The sequence below is a fragment of the Sinohyriopsis cumingii genome, chromosome 13 (genome assembly GCF_028554795.1).
Source record: "Sinohyriopsis cumingii isolate HCF-2022 chromosome 13, ASM2855479v2, whole genome shotgun sequence".
NCBI lineage: Eukaryota > Metazoa > Mollusca > Bivalvia > Unionida > Unionidae > Sinohyriopsis > Sinohyriopsis cumingii.
In genome coordinates, this window is record NC_142973.1 from 51,310,182 (window position 1) to 51,332,723 (window position 22,542).

General features: G+C 35.8%; 2 protein-coding genes across 7 annotated transcripts in view; both read right to left on the reverse strand.

The window, feature by feature from the left end:
• LOC149785544 (uncharacterized) overlaps window positions 1-22,512 on the reverse strand; it is a 66,289-nt gene extending 43,777 nt beyond the window's left edge. For 5 of the 6 annotated variants that reach the window (XM_089979345.1, XM_089979344.1, XM_089979343.1 and 2 more), the window contains exons 1-3: window positions 22,448-22,512; window positions 8,411-8,496; window positions 4,229-4,730 (exon numbers count right to left, since the gene is read on the reverse strand). In XM_089979345.1, the coding sequence (XP_089835471.1) occupies window positions 4,229-4,718 (490 nt within the window). In that variant the 5' untranslated portion in view covers window positions 4,719-4,730; window positions 8,411-8,496; window positions 22,448-22,512. Of the gene's footprint in view, window positions 1-4,228; window positions 4,731-8,410; window positions 8,497-11,973; window positions 11,994-22,447 lie in introns of those variants that run through there. The other variant, XM_089979342.1, reaches the window with a different exon arrangement.
• Window positions 12,781-22,499, reverse strand: LOC149785545 (uncharacterized). Its single transcript, XM_089979340.1, has 2 exons — window positions 16,521-22,499; window positions 12,781-15,697 (listed from the first exon to the last, which is right to left on the reverse strand). The coding sequence occupies exon 2, from the start codon at window positions 15,278-15,280 to the stop codon at window positions 13,526-13,528; it is 1,755 nt and encodes a 584-aa protein (XP_089835466.1). The 5' UTR covers window positions 15,281-15,697; window positions 16,521-22,499; the 3' UTR covers window positions 12,781-13,525.
• Window positions 22,513-22,542: the final 30 nt, after the last annotated feature.

Below are 22,542 nucleotides of genomic sequence, written 5' to 3' on the forward strand. Positions count from 1 at the left end.
CAGCATTGTATATAGTACCAATAAGGTGATTTTGTATTGTCAGAGATGTCACCGTACTTAATTGATAAAACGTCAGACTAATGTGCTCTAACTCAGAACAAGCAATAATCTACCGGTTTCGCGTGCAACTATCCTGGTCAATTATACAGCTTTCCTTTTGATTACGAGAAAATTATTTGTTCAAATTCACTTTAAATTTTGTTACTCAATGTGTTTGCAACGCTTATCTCTTGTTACTATTAATTCCGAGCCAGATGCATTTCCCGACAAGGCTCATCAACATGCCTATTAACCCAGAGTAAAAGCAAATGTAAGATTTCATTTATTATTTTTCGTTATCAAATTAAAGGTCATCTTTTAAGCAGTCATGTTAACTAGAATCATTGCTCAACTAATTTCTAAGATTCATCTTTTGTATAATATGGAAATGACACATGCACGAAGAGAGAAGAAAATACAAGATATACTATAATCGGAATATATCTACCCGTTTGTTTGTATCCCAGACGGATTGAAAAAAGGATAAGCATCAAAGCACAAAAGTTCATTCACTGATTTAAAGTTTCAAACCTGATTATGACCAGGGGACCCTAACACCGTTATCGTCGGCACGTTTCATACCCAACTAAAGTTTTCAGTATAAAAGACAACCTTGCTCGCCGATCATTTCCAGGTCCTTGACAAGTCCATTTTCAACGAACGATTGGATGCATGACTATACATGTATATATAAATAGAAGTTAATTATTATATCGTTCGCTTCTAATATTTACAATGTCGAATTAAGCAAAGGAAAATAATGACAACTACAAATCTGCCTTTCGCACTGATTTAACAAGAGGTGTAATTTCTATATACAAGTGTTCAAAGTGATATAACTCTCTGCTCTCAACCTTTTGGTAGGCAGTTACAGAATAGGATGAATGTACACAATATGGCGCTGTGTTAGTTTGGAAACTCCGTTAAGCATGAAACGCGCAGACGATGTCGGTGTTAGGGTCACTCTGGTCACAGTCAGGATAGAAATTATAAATCAGTGAATTAAATGACTAAGCATGGTACATTGTTTTTATCACATTAAAGATTTTCTTTAAATTGGTAAGAGACAGGGTACAAAAAACCGGGGATTTATGCAACAATTTTAGTAATCGGTTCTGACCTAATTTGATAAATAATGCTCATAGTCCTTCGTGCAACGGAAAAACTTTTTTTTCCTGAAAGACTGTGGGTCCGGTTTTGATTTGATTTTGAAGATTTCTTTTAGGAAAAAAAAGAAGAAAACTTACCTATTGTAAAGTATTAGACCAACAAGTAGGAGACCTACTTGTTGGTCCATGTAAAGTCGATGCCATGATTTTGTGGAACTTCAAGGTTAAGGAAGCTGTGCTGGACTATAATAAAACATGAACTAAAATGTAGCAAGTTTTACTAACTGATATCCAACCAATATGACCGCTGTTAAGGATGCATCTTTCCAGTCAGATTTTATTGACTGGACACTATTTATACGTAAATAATTGAACCAGAAATGTTTTTTTCTGCTGGGTGTTTCAAATTTGAAAAAAGCAGTCCAATCATCTAACAAAACAGGACCATTCTGTGCATGATTCATTGGTAAAAAGCTTAGACATTTTATAACAAACATTCCATCACTTGTGCTTGATTTACTGACTCTGGCAAACTATTTTACTTCAGAATTGCCGGGAAGGCTACATGGTGAATAATTTATAACTGAGTTAAAAATCAAACTCACGCATAAATCAGCATATTGTGACATTATATCGTTGTTATCAAGGCATTTGATATACAAATGAAAATCTGGCTGCACAAACACACACACACACACACACACACACACAGAGACACACATATGCAAAGACACAGACACTTACATCTTCTATATCGTACGCTTAACTGTCGTCCATGATCATAAACATAAATAGGATGTTTATATATTGCATATCATTTGGGTTCCAGGTCAGTCTTTTTACACTTCAACTTGGTTTTTCCATTACTTTACATTATATTACATTGTAGGTCAAGTGACTATATATATATATATAAACTGACTACGAACAGTGCAAAACTAGTAAGATTCCTCTTCTTTCCTGGTTTTGGAACTAGTAAAGAAAAGAAATCTTACTGGATACGCAGCCTTTGAAAATTGAAACCAAGCGGTTTAAACCAAGACGACTAGAAAAAGACAGCCATTCACAAATAAAAATACATTTTTGTAACCGGCATATTCTCTTTTCAATAATTCTCTAAATTTGCTTATTAGTCACCCAATAACCTATAATTACAACTATAACAATGAAATATCTGGGATATAATTTGCACGTACAAATCTACATAAAATAACAGATGATGCTATGGCTCATCGATTTCTAGGTCAATAAAAATATCTTTCAGCATCTGCAACAAGTCATAGTCATCTGAAGTTTTACAAAGACAATGGTTTGTCTGTTTTATTTGTTTGTCTGGTCTATGTTTTGTATTTGCCTTTGAGAAAGACTCATTAAGAGTCGAAAGCGCTTAGGCTAGCTAGATACTAGCTTGCACCGTTGGTAGTCAGTTTATTACATTTATCTTAATCAATCCCTGACAAACGTGATGCCTTGTTGGTCCAGTGCAATTGAAAGGACTGTTATTCGCCATATGATCTGTATTATTTATATTATTATTATTATTATATATATATATATATATATATATATATATATATATATATATATATATATATATATATATATATATATAATCATAATACATTCCTGTATTGGTCTGTCTTGATGATCATTTTCTATTACAATAAACTGTTCTTTTAATATATAATTTGAGAAGAATTATTTATTTGAATTGTTCATTGGAATTGCTAAGTGCTCTTTCACATTTGATTAGCACATTAATTTGGAATCGTTGAGAACTTGTTCAAAGATATTCTGGGTTGCATCATTTTGGTACGTCAGGACATTCAAGAATATTTGAATTCGGAACATTCTATACTTCTGGATTCGTTGTAGGATATTAGGATTATTTTCGGATTGATTCAGAATATTGTAAGCGTCTCTTACATTTTCACTTTGTACTGTAGAGAAATAAATAAATTTGTTGAGTTTACTAAACTTGATGGTTTTGCTTTTTTCCTGTTACACAGTGTAAGACCTAGAATCGTAACTATTTACAACGTACCAATAGGCAAGTTTGTTCAGGAAGAAAAGGAATAAAAGGAAATGAGCAGTCTGATGGAACTTGAAATTCCAAATATATAAAGGTTTTGGATTGATTAACGTCAAAACCTAGCAGGAAATGAATACTATCAGGCCATATCATGAGATATACAATACCATGATTATATTGGACAACAAGCGTTACCTACATATTAAACTAGACGAGAAAAATACCTGGTGGAATCAATATATTTGGACGTAGCTTTTGGTATGACTCTCTGTAAAATGTAATTCAGGGGTACGTGGTGGTCACCGCAGACTTTTACATCCATTTAGCCGGAATATCATTGGATCACGTCAGCTACATTGCACGTGAAACTAGACATTTAAGGTCAACTCAAATCCAATGACATGGACTGAATGCCGCATTCCCCTTGTCTAAAGGCATTCCACCCTGTTAGGCTTTCATACCTGAAGAATCTACCACAGAGAGAGGGGACAAGTATGTTCTGTTTTGATAGAAAAAAATATTTCATCTATGACAAGAATTGAATAGGTTTTGGTCTCAAATCAAATAATACAAACATAGTGAATTGCATATATACTTGCATACTTAAAGAGGACATTTAGTATTCCTTACACTCCAGATAACAGCATCTTGGAGAGTGGGAGAATCAAAACATATTATACATGAACTACGGTTAGAGTAAACATTGTATATTGGAGCTTTTGGAAGTAGTTCGGTGATTATTTGACTGCATATGTAAAAAGTTCTGATAAACCTTCAATCAATCAGTACACTGTGTCCATTACAACGTTTCATCGAGGACATTAAACCCACAGGCATGCTGTAGAACTAATATATTTTTTTACATTCCTTTGAGCGTCTAGAGAGAGAAGCGAACAAGCGAGATGCAAAATGCAGAGCAAGAAAGTGAGAGTTGGAGAGACATTGTAGTTATGTACATGAAATTTGTTTTAAGCAGCCATAGAGCATAGGTGCACCAGAACCCATCCACCAGATGATTATAGTCATTTCGTATCTTAAGATAACTCACCTGAATATTTTATCGACTTCATTAGTTTTGGCCACCATGTTGTCTCCTCAATGCCCTCTCTGGCATCGATATAAGTCAGAAGCATATATTCCTCAGGAACATCACAGTCATCGAGCAAAACTGGAATTAGTATGCTCTTCGGTTTCTCAAGGCTCAAATGATAAGCCATTTCTGCCTCCAGTGAAACATATTTACTATCAATGGCTTCTTTTGAGAATACTACGACTACTTCTTCCGAGTTCTTTACGCCATATTTGATATTTTCCATTATTTTTGTGCCTGGCAGAAAATCTCTCTCGTGATCACAACATGTATAACCGTACTCTGTCTCCAATTTGCCGATAACTCTCTTCACCCAAAGCTTATCTCTAGGAACATCTCTGTAGGAGAAGAAAATATGGAACTTTTTGCCTGGAGGAAGTGGTATTGTTTCTCTGGAAGGGTGGTGAAAATCAAATCGAGGTTCTTCAATTATTATATTAACGTCCATATTTATGGATTGCTGTAAAATAAAAACAAATATAAATTCTGGTTTTTTTTTCTCCGGCCGCCATTCAAAGTATAAATTTTGCAAACAAATTACAAACAGCTGACTGTATTGTTGGTCATTGCTGAAACTAGTACCAGTCCAGTTGCAATATAGTCGACTCCACAACCACAACTACATAGAAAATCTGTAACACTTCTTTGCATTGTTCAAACAGTTTCTCAACTTACTTTAACTTCATTTCTTTATGCAGTTTCCACCCTGACCTTTGTCATGCTCGTTATAAATGTTAGATTGACAACCCATTTACCACTGCGACACAAGTCTTATGTATTCTGTTAGTCAACATCTAATTCTGTAATTCTGTCTGAAGCATTTCCAAGAAAGAGAGAGAGAGAGAAATAGCAAAAGTGTATTTTAAGTGTGCAGTTATATTCATAATATACACGTTTCATATACATGTATCCATGTATCGACACGTGCATCAGACGAGCAACAAATTAAACATGCATAAATATTACAAACAGTCAATTAATATTACTTAAAGGACATTACTTTTTTCATACAAAACGTGTCTATCTTCACACACAAGGAGAAAATGAAAATTTCCATCCATCCATACACACATAAATGGATAATAAATATTTACAAAAATTGCCATCTTCTGTAAAACGAATCTCATTTTCTCATTTACAGTGGTTATATGCTGAATATTTTTCTGAAAGGGTGAAAAGTAAACGTGTTAATTAGGTGAGACATAAATTTACATATTTTGACGTATAGTTGCAGCTGAAACAGTAATAAGGTCTGAACATAACCTGCTTGCGTTTGAATTTTTATGTTCTGGATGAACTAGTTTTACGCAACCAGAAATTTTGCAGCTCATTGCAGTTACTATTCATCAATACAACTATATAAACTTAGTTCTGTTTTGAACATTACCAGAAAAGATACGATAATGTTTCTACAACACTGTGACGTAATGGACATGTGCTACTATGAATTCTTCTTATTCATATTATATTATTCATACCTATAGTTTGCTGGTTGATTTTATATATAATTCTTGCCTGAAAACCATCTTGAGTTTGAATATTTATTTATGTTGTGTGGCAGTGATGAATATCCATTACAATAACACTCATGTAACTCAGTTAATGTTGTATTCCATTGACTCTTTAAAGTTAGGGCATTCGTTTCTTTTTTTCAGAACAGTTAAAACGATATAATTCTCCATGGTAATGTTCAGAGCCTTCTTGGAGTCTGTGTTGTGTGTTATTCAGCTTGACTTCTCAAAAAAAAACTGTCGAATTTAACAAACTAAGGTAGTTTCTGCAAATGCCTACTTTTTGAATGATTTACTGAATGTCACTTAGTGTCGGGTAGCATGTATTCTGTACTTGTTATAAAATTCATTTCACTATGAAATTACGCCTTAGGGTCACAACCCAAGAGGACGGACTGTTCATATCATCACTTATTGACATTGTGGTTGTTTTATGGAGATAATACCCCAATAAGACACATGGGCATTCTAAGCTTTAGCAATGGAATCTATGCGACATAGTGTAGTTTAGTGTGCATCTTTTGCACCTGAACATAGAAAATAATTTAGCCTTTTAAGCCTTATTATTGCTATACTACATTGCATGGTGTTTATTTTGGTTTTTATTGTAGTCAATTTTTATACTTTACTAAATATTTTGTGCTTTTCCAAATTATTTCTCTATTTGCAACTAGTTACACAACATTGCTTTGAAAAATAGTACAGATTAAAATCAGTATAATTGATTTGAGATCTTCGGCTGTTTTCATGCGATTAGCCCCGTTTTGAACTGTGGACTGTTGTTTGACGTAAATAACTCAATACCAAGACTGTAGAAAATCCATACAAATATACAAGTCAGTTCATAAGAGATTGTATTGCTGCTCTCTATGAGTTATAAAAGACAATTATAACATATACGCATTAATACTATCTCATACTGACAAACCAAACAAACTCCCAAATTATAACGTGGTTACCTAAAATCAATCAATGTGTTTTTAACACGTAACAACTTGTTCCAACTGCACTGAAATATTAACCTACCTGTCTGGCGCACTATCATTGTTTGTACGTATTATGAGTAGAACCCACTGCGGACTCGGGGACGTAAGGTATGTTCCGTGGGTACTACAGCACGGAGGCAGAAACTGTTTTACTCCTGTTATCGAACCAGACTCACTCCTGAAAGGGTGCATGTGTGTTGGCGATTTGAATTTTTAACATCGCTTTAAACAAATTTCAGTCTGTTTGCTACGACGTCTGCAGTGTGGCAGTGTATAGTGATATCTAGCACTGGGGCATTATGTCGCAGACATGTAGCATGATGTCCCACCCAGTCACATTATCCTGACAACAGGCCAACCAGTCCTTATACTAACCTGTTAATTAATGTTGGGCGCCAAGCAAGGCAGCTGTTAGTACCATTTTTGTAAGTCTTTGGTATTACTCGGCCAAGAATCGAACCCATGACCTCCCGCATCCGAGGCGGACGCTCTAACCATTAGGCCACCGGAGTGGTCTCCGAAAGGTTGTGGGTTCAATCTTACAATAGGATCAGCCACAGTCAACTATCATGTAGCAACTTCAAAGGTTTCTTGATATCTGCCACAATAGGATCAGCCACAGTAACTATCATGTAGCAACTTCAAAGGTTTCTTGATATCTGCCACATAGTCCTACAACGTAAGACACATCACTAGTCCTAGAACGTAAGACACATCACCCGTTTTTTTTATTTTTTTTATGGGGGTTGGGTCAAGTCTTACAACGTAAGACACATCAACCGATATTTTTGTTTTGGGGGTAGCACTAAAATAAAAAACAACATGTAATAAGTCTTACATTGTAGGACTAGTGATGGGTCTTACTGCCTAAATAACGGCGCTGTCTAGCGTGTTTTTATGTCAACTAACAGTGTAACAAAAGTCAAATTTTCACAAATATCACACACAACTGGTCACTAATAACCGGTCTCCCTAAACACAGTAATGGACAGTAATGTAGACGAAAATACTGTAATGTAAAAGAAGTTACAGGAATGGAGTAAATTCATGGAACTAGTTTTATAAGATTTATATGCAGAAATGTATTATTAAAAGAAAAAGATTCAACAACATATTTACGTTTTGTTCCAACACCATTGTTATTTAATATTTTACATTCCAAACGACATGTATCACTATCCCTCTGACTTTATCATTCTTTCATCTCTCACATTTAATTCCATGTGTGTAAACTGTCTTGACCTTTGTCGAGACCTCAAGCCTGTGTGTTCATTAATTATGTTTATAACGGAGTAAAACATTTAAGTTGATAAACTTATGTCCAATCCTTTTGCTCTGTATACACACATGCGATCTTCTGGGGAATAAAATATGTATAACCAAACAAAATATATATATACTTGTGAACGGTATATACTAATCTGTTATCAAATAATAACAGAGTTGTTTAGCTATGGAACTTAATATATTTATCATTTTTATTTATGTCTTCATTTAAGAGACTATTTAAGTGTTCGTTTCTTCAAAATTTTCTAAAACAAATAGTTTTAAATTTCTATTTGAGGACTAATGACTGAAACATTTCAACTGCATAGCCACCTAAAACTAGTATAGTGTGCTTTCATTAAATACCGCATTCATACCTGTCGCAAGTGTCTTTGATGTCTTTGACGTCCACTTTAGCTGCACATAGAATCCAGTAAGCTGAGCAGGAAGTGTCATGTATGGCCTAAAATAACATGATTATCGTTTAACGACAAAAAGTGTGAGATGTAACGGTCAATGAACATTAATAGCATTGAATAGATGTATCAACAATATTATTTGTTACAGACTTGAATTGATATAATGAAATATGAACAATGGTGCTAGTTACAAACTTTTGCTAATGTTTAAACGGTGATTTTTAATGTAAATAATTGTTCTCAAGATGAAAAGAATGAGAAGGCTCCAATATACATATATTCCTTATATGCTTAAGTAGGCTGTAGTCAAACCAAAAAAAAACAATTTTCTATTTACTGTGATAAAATTCTTAATTTTGTGGACATTTGTAATATCAGAATGGTAAAAGGAAAGAGCAAGAAACAGTTTCCTTGCGGTGACTGCAAGCAAGCTTGTGAGTCGGGCTGTCTTTTATGTGAGGTTTGTCTTCTTTTGGATTGCATATATGTTGTTAAGTTTCTATTTAACGATCTTTAATTTCTATTATTATTATTATTATTATTATTATTGTATTCTCCCTGCAAATTCTTTGAGCTGTCAGTACAATCATTCGTTTAAATATGCAAACCTCCTGTTAGTTTTTTAACATTAAACAGTATCTACATAAAATTCAGACTGCTCCAATGGCCTAGTGGTTAGAGTGTCCGCCTCTGAACCCCAGCCGAGTCGTATCAAAGACTTACAAAAATGGTACTAACAGCTGCCTCGCTAGGCGCTCAGCTTTAAGAGGTTAGTGTTAAGACTGGTCAGCCTGGTGTCAGGATAATGTGACTGGGTGGGACATCATGCTTCATGTCTACGTCATGATGTCCCAGTGGGACGTCATGGGGTGAGGGCATGCTGTATCTGCTGTAAAATTGATGTAGTCTATATACGAAAATTAACAAACCCGTCAAGTTCTGCCCCCCCCCCCGAAAAAATTGAAATGACGTCCCTGCTATTACTGTCTCTCTAATCTGTTATTCAGCCTAAGCCAGCGCGTTGATATTTGCATGCTAGCATCAGCATGCTGCTGCAGCTGGCTGGCTGCCAGCAGCAAGTGACCGCTATTATGGGCAACATTCTTCACTTCGATAATTCGATTGTTTAGTGATTTCAGATTCAGAGCCGCCACTTATGCCAGATCGACCTTTATTCGTATCTAGGACAGCAGAAATTTAAACACTGTAAAAAATAAATAAGAAAAAGAAATTGGAGCGTTTATATTTCTTTTTGTTTCAAAATCATGATGGCAAAGAAAGCATCAAATTATCTATGTTTAAGTTCTTGAAGAGAAAAAGCATACCGTAATTGGAGTCAGTTACAGAGCCAGTTGCTTGTAAAAAAAAAACAAAAAAAAAACAACATCAACAGATAATCGTATCTGACCAATCAGTTGATCACGATGCAGTAGCTTCTACAAGTGGAGCCCTATTAGATCTACCTCTATCACCAGCATTGCCAGAAAAACAAGTGTCAATTGTAGATATATCACGTTTTCATCACGACGTTCCAGTTCAACCAATACTACATGAATATCCTCAAACGTCTAAGTGTCGTTTCAACTGCGAATATTTCAAACAATTTCCATGGATCGAATACTCCATTAATCAGGATGCTGTCTTTTGTTTCAGTTGTCGCCATTTTAGTTACAATATTGTCTGTCCTGGTGAAACGTGTGGGAACATAACGTTGTCGACAATGATTTAGAAAATGGGAAGATATGAAAGAATTGCTAACACAGCATAAGTCCAGTAGCAAGCACAAAGATAGCACAGTGCTGTGGACCAATGTAAAGAATGTGTCAGCTGGAAAGGTTGAATCTGTAGCAAATCTGATAAATGTTCAGAGAAAGTTGGATATTCTGGAAAATAGGAATCATCTTAAGTATCTAAATTTAGCGACTTCATATCTAGCTCGTCAAATTTTGGCTTTTCATGGCGATGATGACTCAAATGAATCATCAAACAAATGACATTTTGTTGAATTGCTCGAAATGATAAGTGAGCTTTCTCCTCAACAACGAGAAAGACTTCAAACAAGATATGGACATTACACATCAGAAGAGTATCAGAATGATATTTTACACTGCTTGGAAAACATTCTTAGAAAGAACACGGTTGATTCGCTTGGACCCTACTGGGCATTAATGGTCGATGAATCAAAATATATTTCTCGCAAAGAACAACTGAGCTTCATCATCAGATCCACGTCACCAGATGGTTGTTTGGGACTGCCTCTAGATGCTTTTCATGTGGAAAATGTAGCTGCTGAGGCACTGGCAACTGCTGTCAACAATGCAGTTCTGGAAAACAATTCGGGATAAATGTGTTGCTCAATGCTACGATCATGAGTGGCAGCCTTCGAGGTGTTCACGCACGGATTAAAGAAATTGCTCCACATGTCATCTACATACATTGCTACGACCATCGTCTGAACCTAGTTTTAGTCAACACAGTTGAAAATATACCTGAGATAGTTGACATGTTTTCCATCATACAATCAGTCTATGTGTTCTTGTCAGTTAGTGGCCCTCGACGTGAAATATTTGTGCAAGCACAAATTGAGGATAATCTGGAAGTCTTGGAGCTCGAAAGATTAGGTGAAACTCGATGGTCTTATTGGTATCGGTATGTTCGCAAAATGAAGCTTCGAATTGAAACCATTGTTAATGTGTTGGAAGCCATTGCTTTACAGAATGCTGACTTGTTAGCAACAGCAGAAGCTAAATGTTTGCAATAACGAATGCATTCGATATCATTTCTTCGTTGTTTGCTTGTGGGTGAAAAGTTACTTGGAGCAGTCTATTCGTTATCTCAAGAATTGCAAAATTCATCAGTCGATTACATATCTGCCCTTGTGTTGCTAGAATCCACCCAAAAAGTTCTGATGGCATTTCGAAGCAATGACACTTGGGATGGTATTGTGAAAGAAGCTGATGCAATTGGAGTTCAAATTGAAATCCCACTTGACAACGACACCAACGGTAATAGGCCACAGAGAGCTCAAGTGATGTCAAAGAAATTATCGGAATATGTTGTGCTCTCAGTAACTAGTAAGAAGAAGGTTACAGAAACGACTCAAAGTACTGATGATTCAATGCGTACCGGAGTCCTTTTTGCGTGTGTAGACAGGTTCATTTCTGAACTTGATGCTCGATTTACAGTTAACTATAGTGTTCTAAAGAGTCTGTCGGCGTTAAACCCAATTGCACAAAGATTTTTTATGCCCTATTACGGTCAACGAACTTGTGAAACTATATCCCACTAGCGGTATCGATACAATGATGCTTCGCACATAACTGTCTTCAGCAAAGTCTTTTATCCAATCACTGGATAAAGACGTAACATCGTTGACTATTCACGAAGTTCGAAAATGCTTGAGTTGTCTTCCACTTGGTTTCAGTAAGCTCTTAAAAGCAACTGACCTTGTCCTGACATTGCCGGTGACATCAGTTCAAAACGAACGATTTTTCAGCTGCATGACACGAGTGAAAACTTACGTCAGAAACAGATCTGGAGATCAAGGATTCAGTGATCTGCTGGTTATTGCATGCCTCCATGGAAATGCAAAAAATGTCAACACTGACACAGTAAATGATGATTTCGGCCGTATGAAAAAAAAACGATATCCTTTGTTTTAGCAAATCGTTTCGAATTTCTTGGAAGTAAGTATAAATAAATCCATCAAAACCTAATCTGTATTAAGTGACAATGGGGATAATCCAATTTTTAATTGTTGGTAGCATGCGAAGGTTGCAAACTTTTGTGAGAATTTATGACCGAAAACTTGTGTTCCCGCGAGAATTTTCGGTCATTGTTGTTGTTGTTGTTGGGTTTAACGCCATTTTTCAGCACACGATAGGCTATACATGGAGGCCAGTATTAATGGTGGAGGAAGAACCCGAGAAAACCCCGGAAAGAACCACCGACCGATGAGAAGCTACTGGCAAGCATTCTCACATACCCGCATTGGCCGAATCCTAGACTCGAACCTACGCAGACAGAGGTGAGATGGCAGTGATCCGTAACGGAGAGCGCTTTAGACCACTCGGCCACTTTATATGTATGTAAATTAATAATAATAATAATAATAATAATAATAACGTTATTTTATGATGATAATACAGTTAATTCTAGGATTGTGGTGGGTATATCTAATTTAGGTATATCAAATTGTTTTAGATTTGACATAAACAGAATAAAGTAATTTGTGAAGTGGGCTCTTAAAAGAATCGAGTATGTTGAAAATAATATACATAATCTAGATGTACATAAAGAATAAATGAGAAGATATATAACCTTTTCTTGTAATATTTCCACTGGATAATTTTGGAAGTTGAAATGTAAAACTATATGAGAAAGATAAAATATGATTTATTTAACGGCCTGATTGAAAACAATTCAACATTAGTTCCAGGGAGCGTATTACCGACATCATTTTAAAAACAACTGGAGTCATTACCACATGGATGATTTACAAAAAATACAGACATTAATACAGTAAAATACAGACACATCATAATACATTAATACAGGGTTCCTGCAGATTTAACAAAAACAAATTCCATGACTTTTCCAAAACTTTTCCAGGGCCATTTCACAAAACTCGAGGACCACACTATCTTGCATTGTGAAGTAAATTAATATAAACAATGACATCTATCAATGAAAAATAACAAATAAGTTAACGACAAATATTTTTAATATGTCCATTTTAAATTTACCTGGGCTTGCACACCTTGACTTTATGTAGTAATTCATGTCATAATCCAATGTTCAATGTATTTTGTATTCAAAAGAAAAAAAATAAACAAATCCTATGTAGTCTTTGTATGTGTTCCTATTTACAATACTAACAAAACACATCGCTTTCCAGTTGCTTTCTTGTATTTAGTGAGAAGCAAACTTTTTCTGCTCTATCTCCTTTTCAAGGTCCTTCAGAGTCTCTTGTTTCACTTTTGCAGTCTTTCTGAGAGAACTGGACACAGTTAGCAGGCTTAGGCTATTGTCCTTTTCGGCTTTTTCAGCATTTTCATCTGCCAGTTTGAGCAACTACTGGATGTCATCCACTAATCGTATTCTTTTATTTAACATGTCACCCGGCTCAAGATCTGCTTTTCTTTTTCTGCTCCTCCCACACTCCTCCATCTTTTTCTTCTCCTCATCCAAGTATAGTCTGTATGTGTGTCTAGCATTTGAAGCATAACTTAATATTTCTTTACTTATATTTACATTTTCAATGCCTCCTACGCTCCGAATACTATCAATAATGATTCTTCTTGAAACGAGAGACAGCTGCTTTTGATTATCTCGTATGGCTTCTTTGCTAATGGAGAATCCTCGTTCAACATCTGCCTGGCCATGAGACAGAGTTAGAAGGTGTTTTGCAACTGGCCACAAGACAGCATATTCCATTTTGTCTGTCATCAAGGAATGAAAAAACGAATCTAAGCAGTCTTTCTGTCTGGAGAACTGAGCAAATTTCACAGAGTCTTCCGATTTCAAACAATTTTCCAAAAAGACTTTGTAGTTTTTAACCAGGGCATCACATTGGTTTGGATCTATTCTTCCATTGTTGACTAGAATTTTGACCAGTGATTGGAATGACTGAATGCTGGTCTTTATATTCTTCATCATTTTCTCTGGGTTCAAGCATGTCATATTTCTTACAAAGGCAAAAGTCACTGGTGACTTTGTCAGCAATTTTGTGACAACAGCTTGGAGGAATTTCCTGCAGTCAAGATGGAAAGCCAAAATGTCCCTATCTGTCAATTTCCCTGATTTTTTTAAGTCAGCAATCACAGTCTTTGTCACAAAGCCAATTTCAATACTTGCAGAGTCTTTAAGGTGTTTGCAATTTGTTAAATCAAATTTAATGAGCTTTGATGCCTCTGTGATACAGTCCAGATGATCATGAGCTACAAATTGCTCCATAAGACCCCTGATCATTTTGAAAATGTCTTCTGCAAGGAAAGGTAGCAATGGAGTGTCTCCTTGAAATTCCTGTAAAAATGGCTCGATCTCTCTAGCCACTGAAAGTAAAAACTGTACTTGAGGAACGAAGAGACGAGACTTAACCACTTCCTTGAGACTCTCAAATGATTTTAATTTTGGATGCTTTTTAAGTGAATCAATATATGTTGCTAGATATGGAAGAAGGGACAGGACTTTCTCTACAACTGTGATGTTCTCAAGCCACCAGTGCTTACAGAATTTTGGTGGCAGCTCCTTGATACCAGATGCCTTTTGATAGTCCTCTATTCTGGCTGAAGAATCTTTAAAGAAGTAATAGAGATTGCTAAGTGTCTCCTCCATATTCCACTCTGTGGCAGCGCAACCATCCCTGAACGCATTATGAATTATATGTAGGCTGCAAGATCCTGTTGGCAACGACTTTCCAGGGTGTGAACGATTAATCTCTGCATTCAACATGTCAAACGTTTTCCAGTTAACATTAGGTCCATCCATTGAAATTTGTAGGAGGTTCCTGGTTCCAAGATCTTGAATGATTGGACACAACTTGCCAAACAGATCTTCTGCCGTGGCGTGTCCCAAAAACTCTGATGTCAAAAATCTTGTTTGCACTCTTTCTGCACCCTGTTCCCAAAACCTGACATGAATGTCACATTGCTTTTGACGCAATTGTTTGTTCAAACTTTCATCAAACTGCAAAGCATATCCATTACACTTGCGTATGCTCTCTTTTAAGGTTGATGCAAAGTATGGAGCTAGGCCATGAATAGCAATATAACATGTTTTGTCCTCACCGCAAGTGAATTTGTGTGCAATTGCACTGTCCGGAAACATCAGTGAAAAGATTCATGAAATTTCCTCATTGGAATGAAAGGAGCTGTGGGTATTCACTGTCCTTAGGGTCCAAAATAGTTCTGCCTTTAATACATCATTTGATGATGTATATGAAGTTAATGCTGGGGCAGGCTTTGGCATAACTTTAGGTGACGGTGAGGCTGAATTTGAAATAAAACCAGAGATTGTGTTGTTCTGAGCAGATTTCATTATTTTACAATTCTGCACATGCTTCTTGCTGGTGGAATGACTTTTGAGGGCAGCTTCTCCCATATTTGCAATATCTATAATTTTGTTACAAGCTCTGCATTTAGCAGTCCTTTTGTCTGAAGCATTCTTCTCCACCCATTTATCATAGTTTGGGTTGGTCAGCCAACTGTTATTGAATGTGCACATACCAGGCATGTTGGACTAAACCTAAAGCAAAATAAAATGAAAGATTTTAAGACTTCACTATCATCATGAGATACTGTGTATTGTATTATGTGTTCAGAATTTTCTAACAGCCCAGTGTTCATTAAGTAATTCATTTTCATCACCTATTGCCTGACCAGACTTACAATCTAAGATTTATTCATTATCATATTACATAGAGTCTTGGAGATTTAAAATTAAAATCCAATTTCAGACAATGACAATTCTTTTCTTTAACTTTAAAAAAAAAAATTCATTAAATATACTAATAACAGCAACACTAAAAAAGTCGTCAAAGTTTAACAGATACAGAAAAATGATTGATTAAAGTTAAACTATATTGGCAGTAAACATGTTTCATCCTAACCTAACAACCCTCTTGAAAAATGGAAGTCAAAATTCCCACACTGTAATATTACGGGAATTTACTGAAGCCTTCTTGCAGATTTTTGAATTCTGAATTCGAACAGTTGTCTTGCTCTAATACACGATCTATTATAGTATTTATTATTTATTTTTATTGAGGATTTTGCAAAATCGGGAGATTCAATTGGGAGACCTAGATGGGTCTAATATTAAAATGATTCTCTGAATTTTTTTCAGATGGGTTCTCAGGTTATCTAAAAACGGCTTCTGAAAAAAAAAAAATACAATTTTCAATATTCTGAAACTAGAACTAAAGCAACAGCCCAAAACAAGAATATCAAATGATTATAATCAAGACGTACCCCTCCGACGTAATAAATGACTGACTATACTGCATGAGATGTTACGAGAGACCCGAAAAACAAGTGAGGAATATAAATGAAATCAAATTAGTACTTACCTTGTACGTCATATCGAAGAAATAACAGACTTTTTAGGAAGAAATTAACTTCATTTTGACAGGTCATCAAGTGGTAATTACTCAAAGCGGCACGGCTGCCCATTTGAATTTTCCAATCGAACTACACCGGAAACCACGTGATATCTACTGTTTGGGGAACTTACTCTTGTTATACGAAATGAAACCATTTCTCGATCGTATCTTTTTTATCGTGTTTTATTTAACTGGTGCTCTGTGCTCTAAGAAATTTGAAGTAATCAATTTCTTTAACTCCCTTGTCAGAAATTCCATGACTTTTCTAAAACTTTGAAAGGTTTTGACAAATTCCATTACTTTTCAAGGCCCTTGAAATTTATTTTTTAAATTCCAAAACTTTTCCAGGATTCCATGACCCGCGGGAATAAAGTAAAACACCTAATATTCTTATCATGTATCATCTGACAATACAGTTGCTGAGATGTATGAATACCATTATGAGAGAGAGAGAGAGACGTTTAGTACATTTTCTTCCTTTAAATTGATTTTACTACATTTCATTGACCATTTTCAAGTTAAATATCGGTATGCAATCGGCAACAAATAACATCTAATTGGTCAAATTTTCTTATCAAAGACTCAATTATAAAACGGAAAGATAGAATGCTAATTTAAAGACTAAAACTCATCATTTTGCTATCAGTGACATACATTAATCAATCTGATAATAAAGCTAATGATAAAATGCAATTAATATTGAATAACATCTAATTTAACCAATTTTAAATGAGTTTAAGAACGGTACTGTTATTAATTATTGTTTTTACATGTGATGTTAACATTATACAAACAGTACAAATATACACTTTGGAACATGTTACTTATTTATTTTCATAATCGCTTCTTTCATCTTTCCTTTTCACATTTGATATCATATTATTGGAGCAGTGTGTTTATTATAAATGGCAACAATTAATAAATTTTATTGGTAATTTTTTTTTTTATGTGTGTGTGATTAGGATTTTAACGTCGATTTAAACAAAATTTCAATCATATCGCTACGATGTCTGCAGTGTGGTAGTTTCTAGTGATGTCTAGCACTGGGGTACAGGGACGTTCTTTTGACTTTTTTTTGGGGGGGGGGGCAAAGCTTTATTATGGGGAGGGCAAAACGTGATGGGGGGGGGGGAGAAACTTGACGGGCTTGTTAATTTTCGTATATAGGCTACAGCCTACATGTACGAGCCAGTGTTGTAAGATGTGTGCATATTGGGAATTTTTATTTGTTGTTAGCATGCGAAGGTTGCAAACTTTTGAGAGAACATATGACCGAAAATACGGGGCTAAAAATGTTCTAAAAAGGTGGGGTGGGTTGGTTCTATGCTGTTTGTAGAGTTTGTTAGTAGAAATCATCTATGAAGAGAGATTTTCAAGGTTATTATGGTATTACTAGTCGAGGTGTTTAAGGTGTGCTTCCTACGTTACGTTATTTATAAGTTTTTAGATATTGCCTATTTAAGTTATTTATTTATTAATGTTTTTAGAGATTGAATGTTATTTATACTTTATTTATCAAGAGACCGGAGTCCTAGCTGATTACACGGTTCGCTAAGGACATCTAGGACCGGAGTCCTAGCTGATTACTCGGTTTGTTAAGGACATCTAGGACATCCGATTTTGCGGTTTCCTTAGTTTTTGATAGGTGCTTCGTAAGTGAATTATTTATTAATATTTTTATAAAATTGAATGATACGTTATGGGTTTTTATGTGGTGGCTTCTAAATTTATTTAGCTAGTTACTGGGTCTTTTGGTTTTGTGGGGATAGTAATTATATTTTGTTCCTAAGTCCTGCTAAGTCTATGAATTTATTTATATTTTTATATGCTGATTGTTTATTTTTAGTAGAGTCCATAAATAACTCTGGGGTATGTGTATGGTGATCCAATCTCTTTTTGGTTTTTGATAAATATTTTCCGAGCGGGTTGATAGTTTGGGCATATATTGAATACGTGGTGTAGATCTTCGGCAGTGTGGCAGTTAAAGCAGTTAATGGTTGCTGGTTTGGGTCCAATAAACCTTCCAAAACTGCTTGCCAGTTTAATTTTTCCAGTTATTATCCTGTTTATGGTTTTCTATTCTAAATAGGTACCCTTAGGTAGCTGTATGTTCCTATCTACGGTTTTTTGGGGTTTCATGGTGCTTTTTACCTTTTGTGGAGGAGTTCCAAAAATCTTGCCATGTTTGGTCTATATATGTTTGTGCAAAGCTTAGTGCTTCTGTAGAGCTATAGTTAAGCTTGACAGAGTTTTGATCTAGTTTGTTTTGTGCAACTTTGCTGTTTCGTTGCCAGACATTCCAATGTGCGACGGTATCCACATGAGCTCGACTAATTGATGTGCTGTGGTGATATCGTCGATTAATTGGCATGCTCTGTCGAGGAATTGTTCCCTAGGGTGTATATTGCGATTTTGGATCGATTTGATAATGCTTATAATGACTGCTTTAGGTATTTGGTTGTCTTTGATCCATTGTAATGATTCAAGTATAGCCCAGAATTCAGTGGTGTAAATGGAGCAACAGTCAGGTAATCTGGATCCCGTTTGTATATTGAATTCAGGGATGACTTTTGCTGCTGCTGTTCTTGGTGGGTTGTTTGTTTTTGATCCATCGGTGTATATTTTAACATAGTCCAGGTATTTCTGGTTGATTTCGTTTACCAGTACAGATTTTAGTAAGTTTTTTGTCCTTCTTTATTGCCTAATTTGGTAGCTTCAATGTTAATCCTTGGTGGTTTTTGTAACCATGGTGATTTGTTCTGGTCTGTATTGTTTGTTACCTGTTTTTTTAGTAGAGGTATCTTTTCTCTTAGTTCAAGGATTACTTTGCCACTTGGTGTGGTGGGTATGATTTTGGGTTTGAAGACAACTTGACACTTGTTTATAGCTATTTTGGTGGGGTGGTTGTCTGGGTGGGTATCTAATCGAATGGAGTATCGGAGGAGCAGTTCTTGCCTACGTAATTTTAAGGGTAGTTCTCCTGTTAGTATTTGTAGTTCTTCTAATGATGTTGAGGGGAGTGTTCCTGTGCATAATAGTAAGGCTTTTCTCTGGATAGTGTCAAGTTTTTGTAGTATAGGTTGCTTAGCCGAGTTATATGCTTGGCAACCGTAATCCAGTTTTGATCTGATTAGGGTTTTATATATCGTGAGGAGGGTTTCCTGGTTGGATCCCCAGTCAGTCCCTGTAATGTTCCTGAGTAAATTGAGATCTTTGTTACAATTCTGGGTGAGTTGTTCAATGTGCTGTTTCCGTGTGAGGTGGTTGTCAAAGAACATTCCTAGGAATTTTACTACTGTTACATATATGATTAATTGATTTTGTATACAGAAGTTTGGATAGACTAGGTTGTGATTTCGTTTGGGGGTGAATATGATTGCCACAGTTTTTTCATGAGATATTTTGAAACCCCATTTGTCCGCCCATCTCCCAATGTTGTCTAGACTCTGCTGGATTTCTTTAACTATTGTGTTATTGGCAGGATTTCCATTCCTCCATAAGCCACTATCATCTGCAAATTGTGACAAGTTTATTTTTGTGGAGGCTGCATTGAGGTCAAGGTCGTTTACCATTAGGTTAAATAGTAGGGGACTTATTACACTGCCGTGCGGTGTTCCATTTTCAAGTGAAAATTCTTCCGAATGGGTGTTGCCTATTCTTGTGGTAATTTTCCGGCCTGTGAGGAAATCGCCAATCCAGTTGAACAAGCGTCCAGTTATTCCAAATTGGTTTAATTTGGCCATTAGTCCATTGGTCCATACTAGGTCAAACGCTTTTTCTAGGTCTAGAAAAACCGCTATGAGGTTGTGATCGGTTTTCCTATGTGCGTTAAAAGCGAGTTTGATGTCTGTTTCCAATCTGAAAAGTTGGTCAGTGGTGGACCGTTTGTTCCAAAAGCCACATTGATTTATGGAGAGTAGGTTATTGGTTTCTAGGTGGTGTTTTAACCTATTTGCGATTATTGTCTCCATTATTTTGTAATTATTGTTTGTAAGGGAGATGGGTCGGTACAAATTTATGTTGTTGGGATCTTTACCTAGCTTGGGGATTGGTATTACTATGGCCTGTTTCCATTTGGTGGGTAGTTGGCCTTTATCCCATATCCTATTAAAGAGTTTGATTATGGCTATTGTTATATTGAAAGGTAGTTTTTTGTAGATAATGTAACCTAACTGATCCTTACCAGGGAATGTTTCATTTTTGGATCGTAGGGCTATCTCCCATTCATGTACTGTGATGTCGCTATTTAGGTGAGATTCTTTTGTTCCATGGTCTTGAAACATTTGAGGTTGGGTTTCTTCCATTAGTTGTTTGTGTTCTTGAAAGTTTATGGTGTGATTATTGTTGATACTCATGTTCCAAACATGCTTCGCTAGGAGGTCTGCCTTATCTTTATTTGTTATGTCAATTTTAATTTTTGGGGCTGAGGTAGTTGCTTTCCCTTTTATGGCTTTTATCTTGTCCCATATTTTTTTTTAGTTTGATTTTAGACTCAGTTTAGAGCAAAAGGTTTTTTTGCCATAGATTAATTTTAGCAGTTTTTATAGTTTGTTTTAGTGCTTTTTCTTTATCTTTATATTGCTGGAAGTAGATTGAATTTTTGGTGCGTTTATATTTATTTAAGGCCCTTTTCTTGTCTTTATGTGTTATAGTGCACTGTTTAGTCCACCATGGTACAGGGTTTTTATTTTGGATATTAGTTGTCTTTGGGATGCATCAGTTAGTTGCCTCTATAATTGTGTCTGTTATGTTAGCATAATACATGTCAATACTTGGGCTTTCTAAGTTATCTGGGTTTACTCTAGCTAGTAATAATTGGAATTGGTCCAGTCTGCCTGTTGGTACCTCCATTTAGGTGGGGTTTCTTTTGGAATGTGTTGAGTTTTTGTTTGAATATTGATTGTGATGGGGAAATGGTCACTTCCTAATGTATCTTCTTGACCCACCGACCAAGTTGTGATTTAAGCCAATGTTGGGGTAGTGATAGTTAGGTCTGTGGCTGAGAGAGTGCCATCCTCAGGGTTTAATCTAGTGTTCGACCCCTCATTTAAGATGACCAGATTGTTCTCAGTTATCCATTTTCAACCATTTTCCCTCTTTGATCTATCTTTTTACCTCCCCATAATTCACTGTGTGCGTTGAAGTCGCCACAGATAATTAGATTGTTGTTGTTGTTATTAGTGATTGCCCTTAGTGAGATTAGGTTGGTAGGGCAGAAGGTACCCCCTGGGTCGTATGCATTTATTATTTGAATGTTTGTGGTTTCTATATTTATCATTACTGACATTATTTCGATGCAATTATTGATGTTTAGGTTGGGGGTACTTCTATTATTTCATAGTAGATTAGTGTACCCATCAAAAAAATTGCTAGTCCACCCCCTTTCTGCCCCATGGGTCTGTTTTTAAAGATTCCCTGGGTATAGCCTTGTAGTTTGTGTTCTTGTGTTATGAGGGTTTCCTATAGGCAGATTACATCTGGTTTTACGGCCGTATTATTCAGTTTGTTCTGCAGTTCTCATAGGTTTTTAAAGATTCCTCTGCAGTTCCATTGCCAGATGGTGATTTTATTATTTTTTGTACTATCCATTTTTGACGTTGTCTTTATCTGTTAGTCTTGTGATCCAATCAGCTAGTATGGTGAAAATGGTTTTGAGGGTTCTCATTATGCTATTGAGATCTTGTATTAGGGTTCCTGTTGTTAGGTTCATTACTTCCTGTATTAATTCTGTGTTGGGGTGTGTGTTAGGTAGTCCATTACTCTACATTACTTTGTTGAGAGAGACCCCTAATAACGACCCTTTTCTAAAAGTAAAGTTATAATGTTTTTGTCAGACTTTACTTATCATGATGTCTTTTCTCTAATAAATTCAAATTCTCACAAAAGAAATGGACCTGTTTTCAAGTTTCGTTGTCCTACATGTCAGTTGACTGGAAAGCTATGAAAGCCGGGAATGCCGAAATCGGGTTAAGCTGAAATATTATTATTT

Coding starts and splice junctions, on each gene's coding strand:
- LOC149785545 (XM_089979340.1), bottom strand. CDS start 15,280: ATGTTTCCGGACAGTGCAATTGCACACAAATTCACTTGCGGTGAGGAC.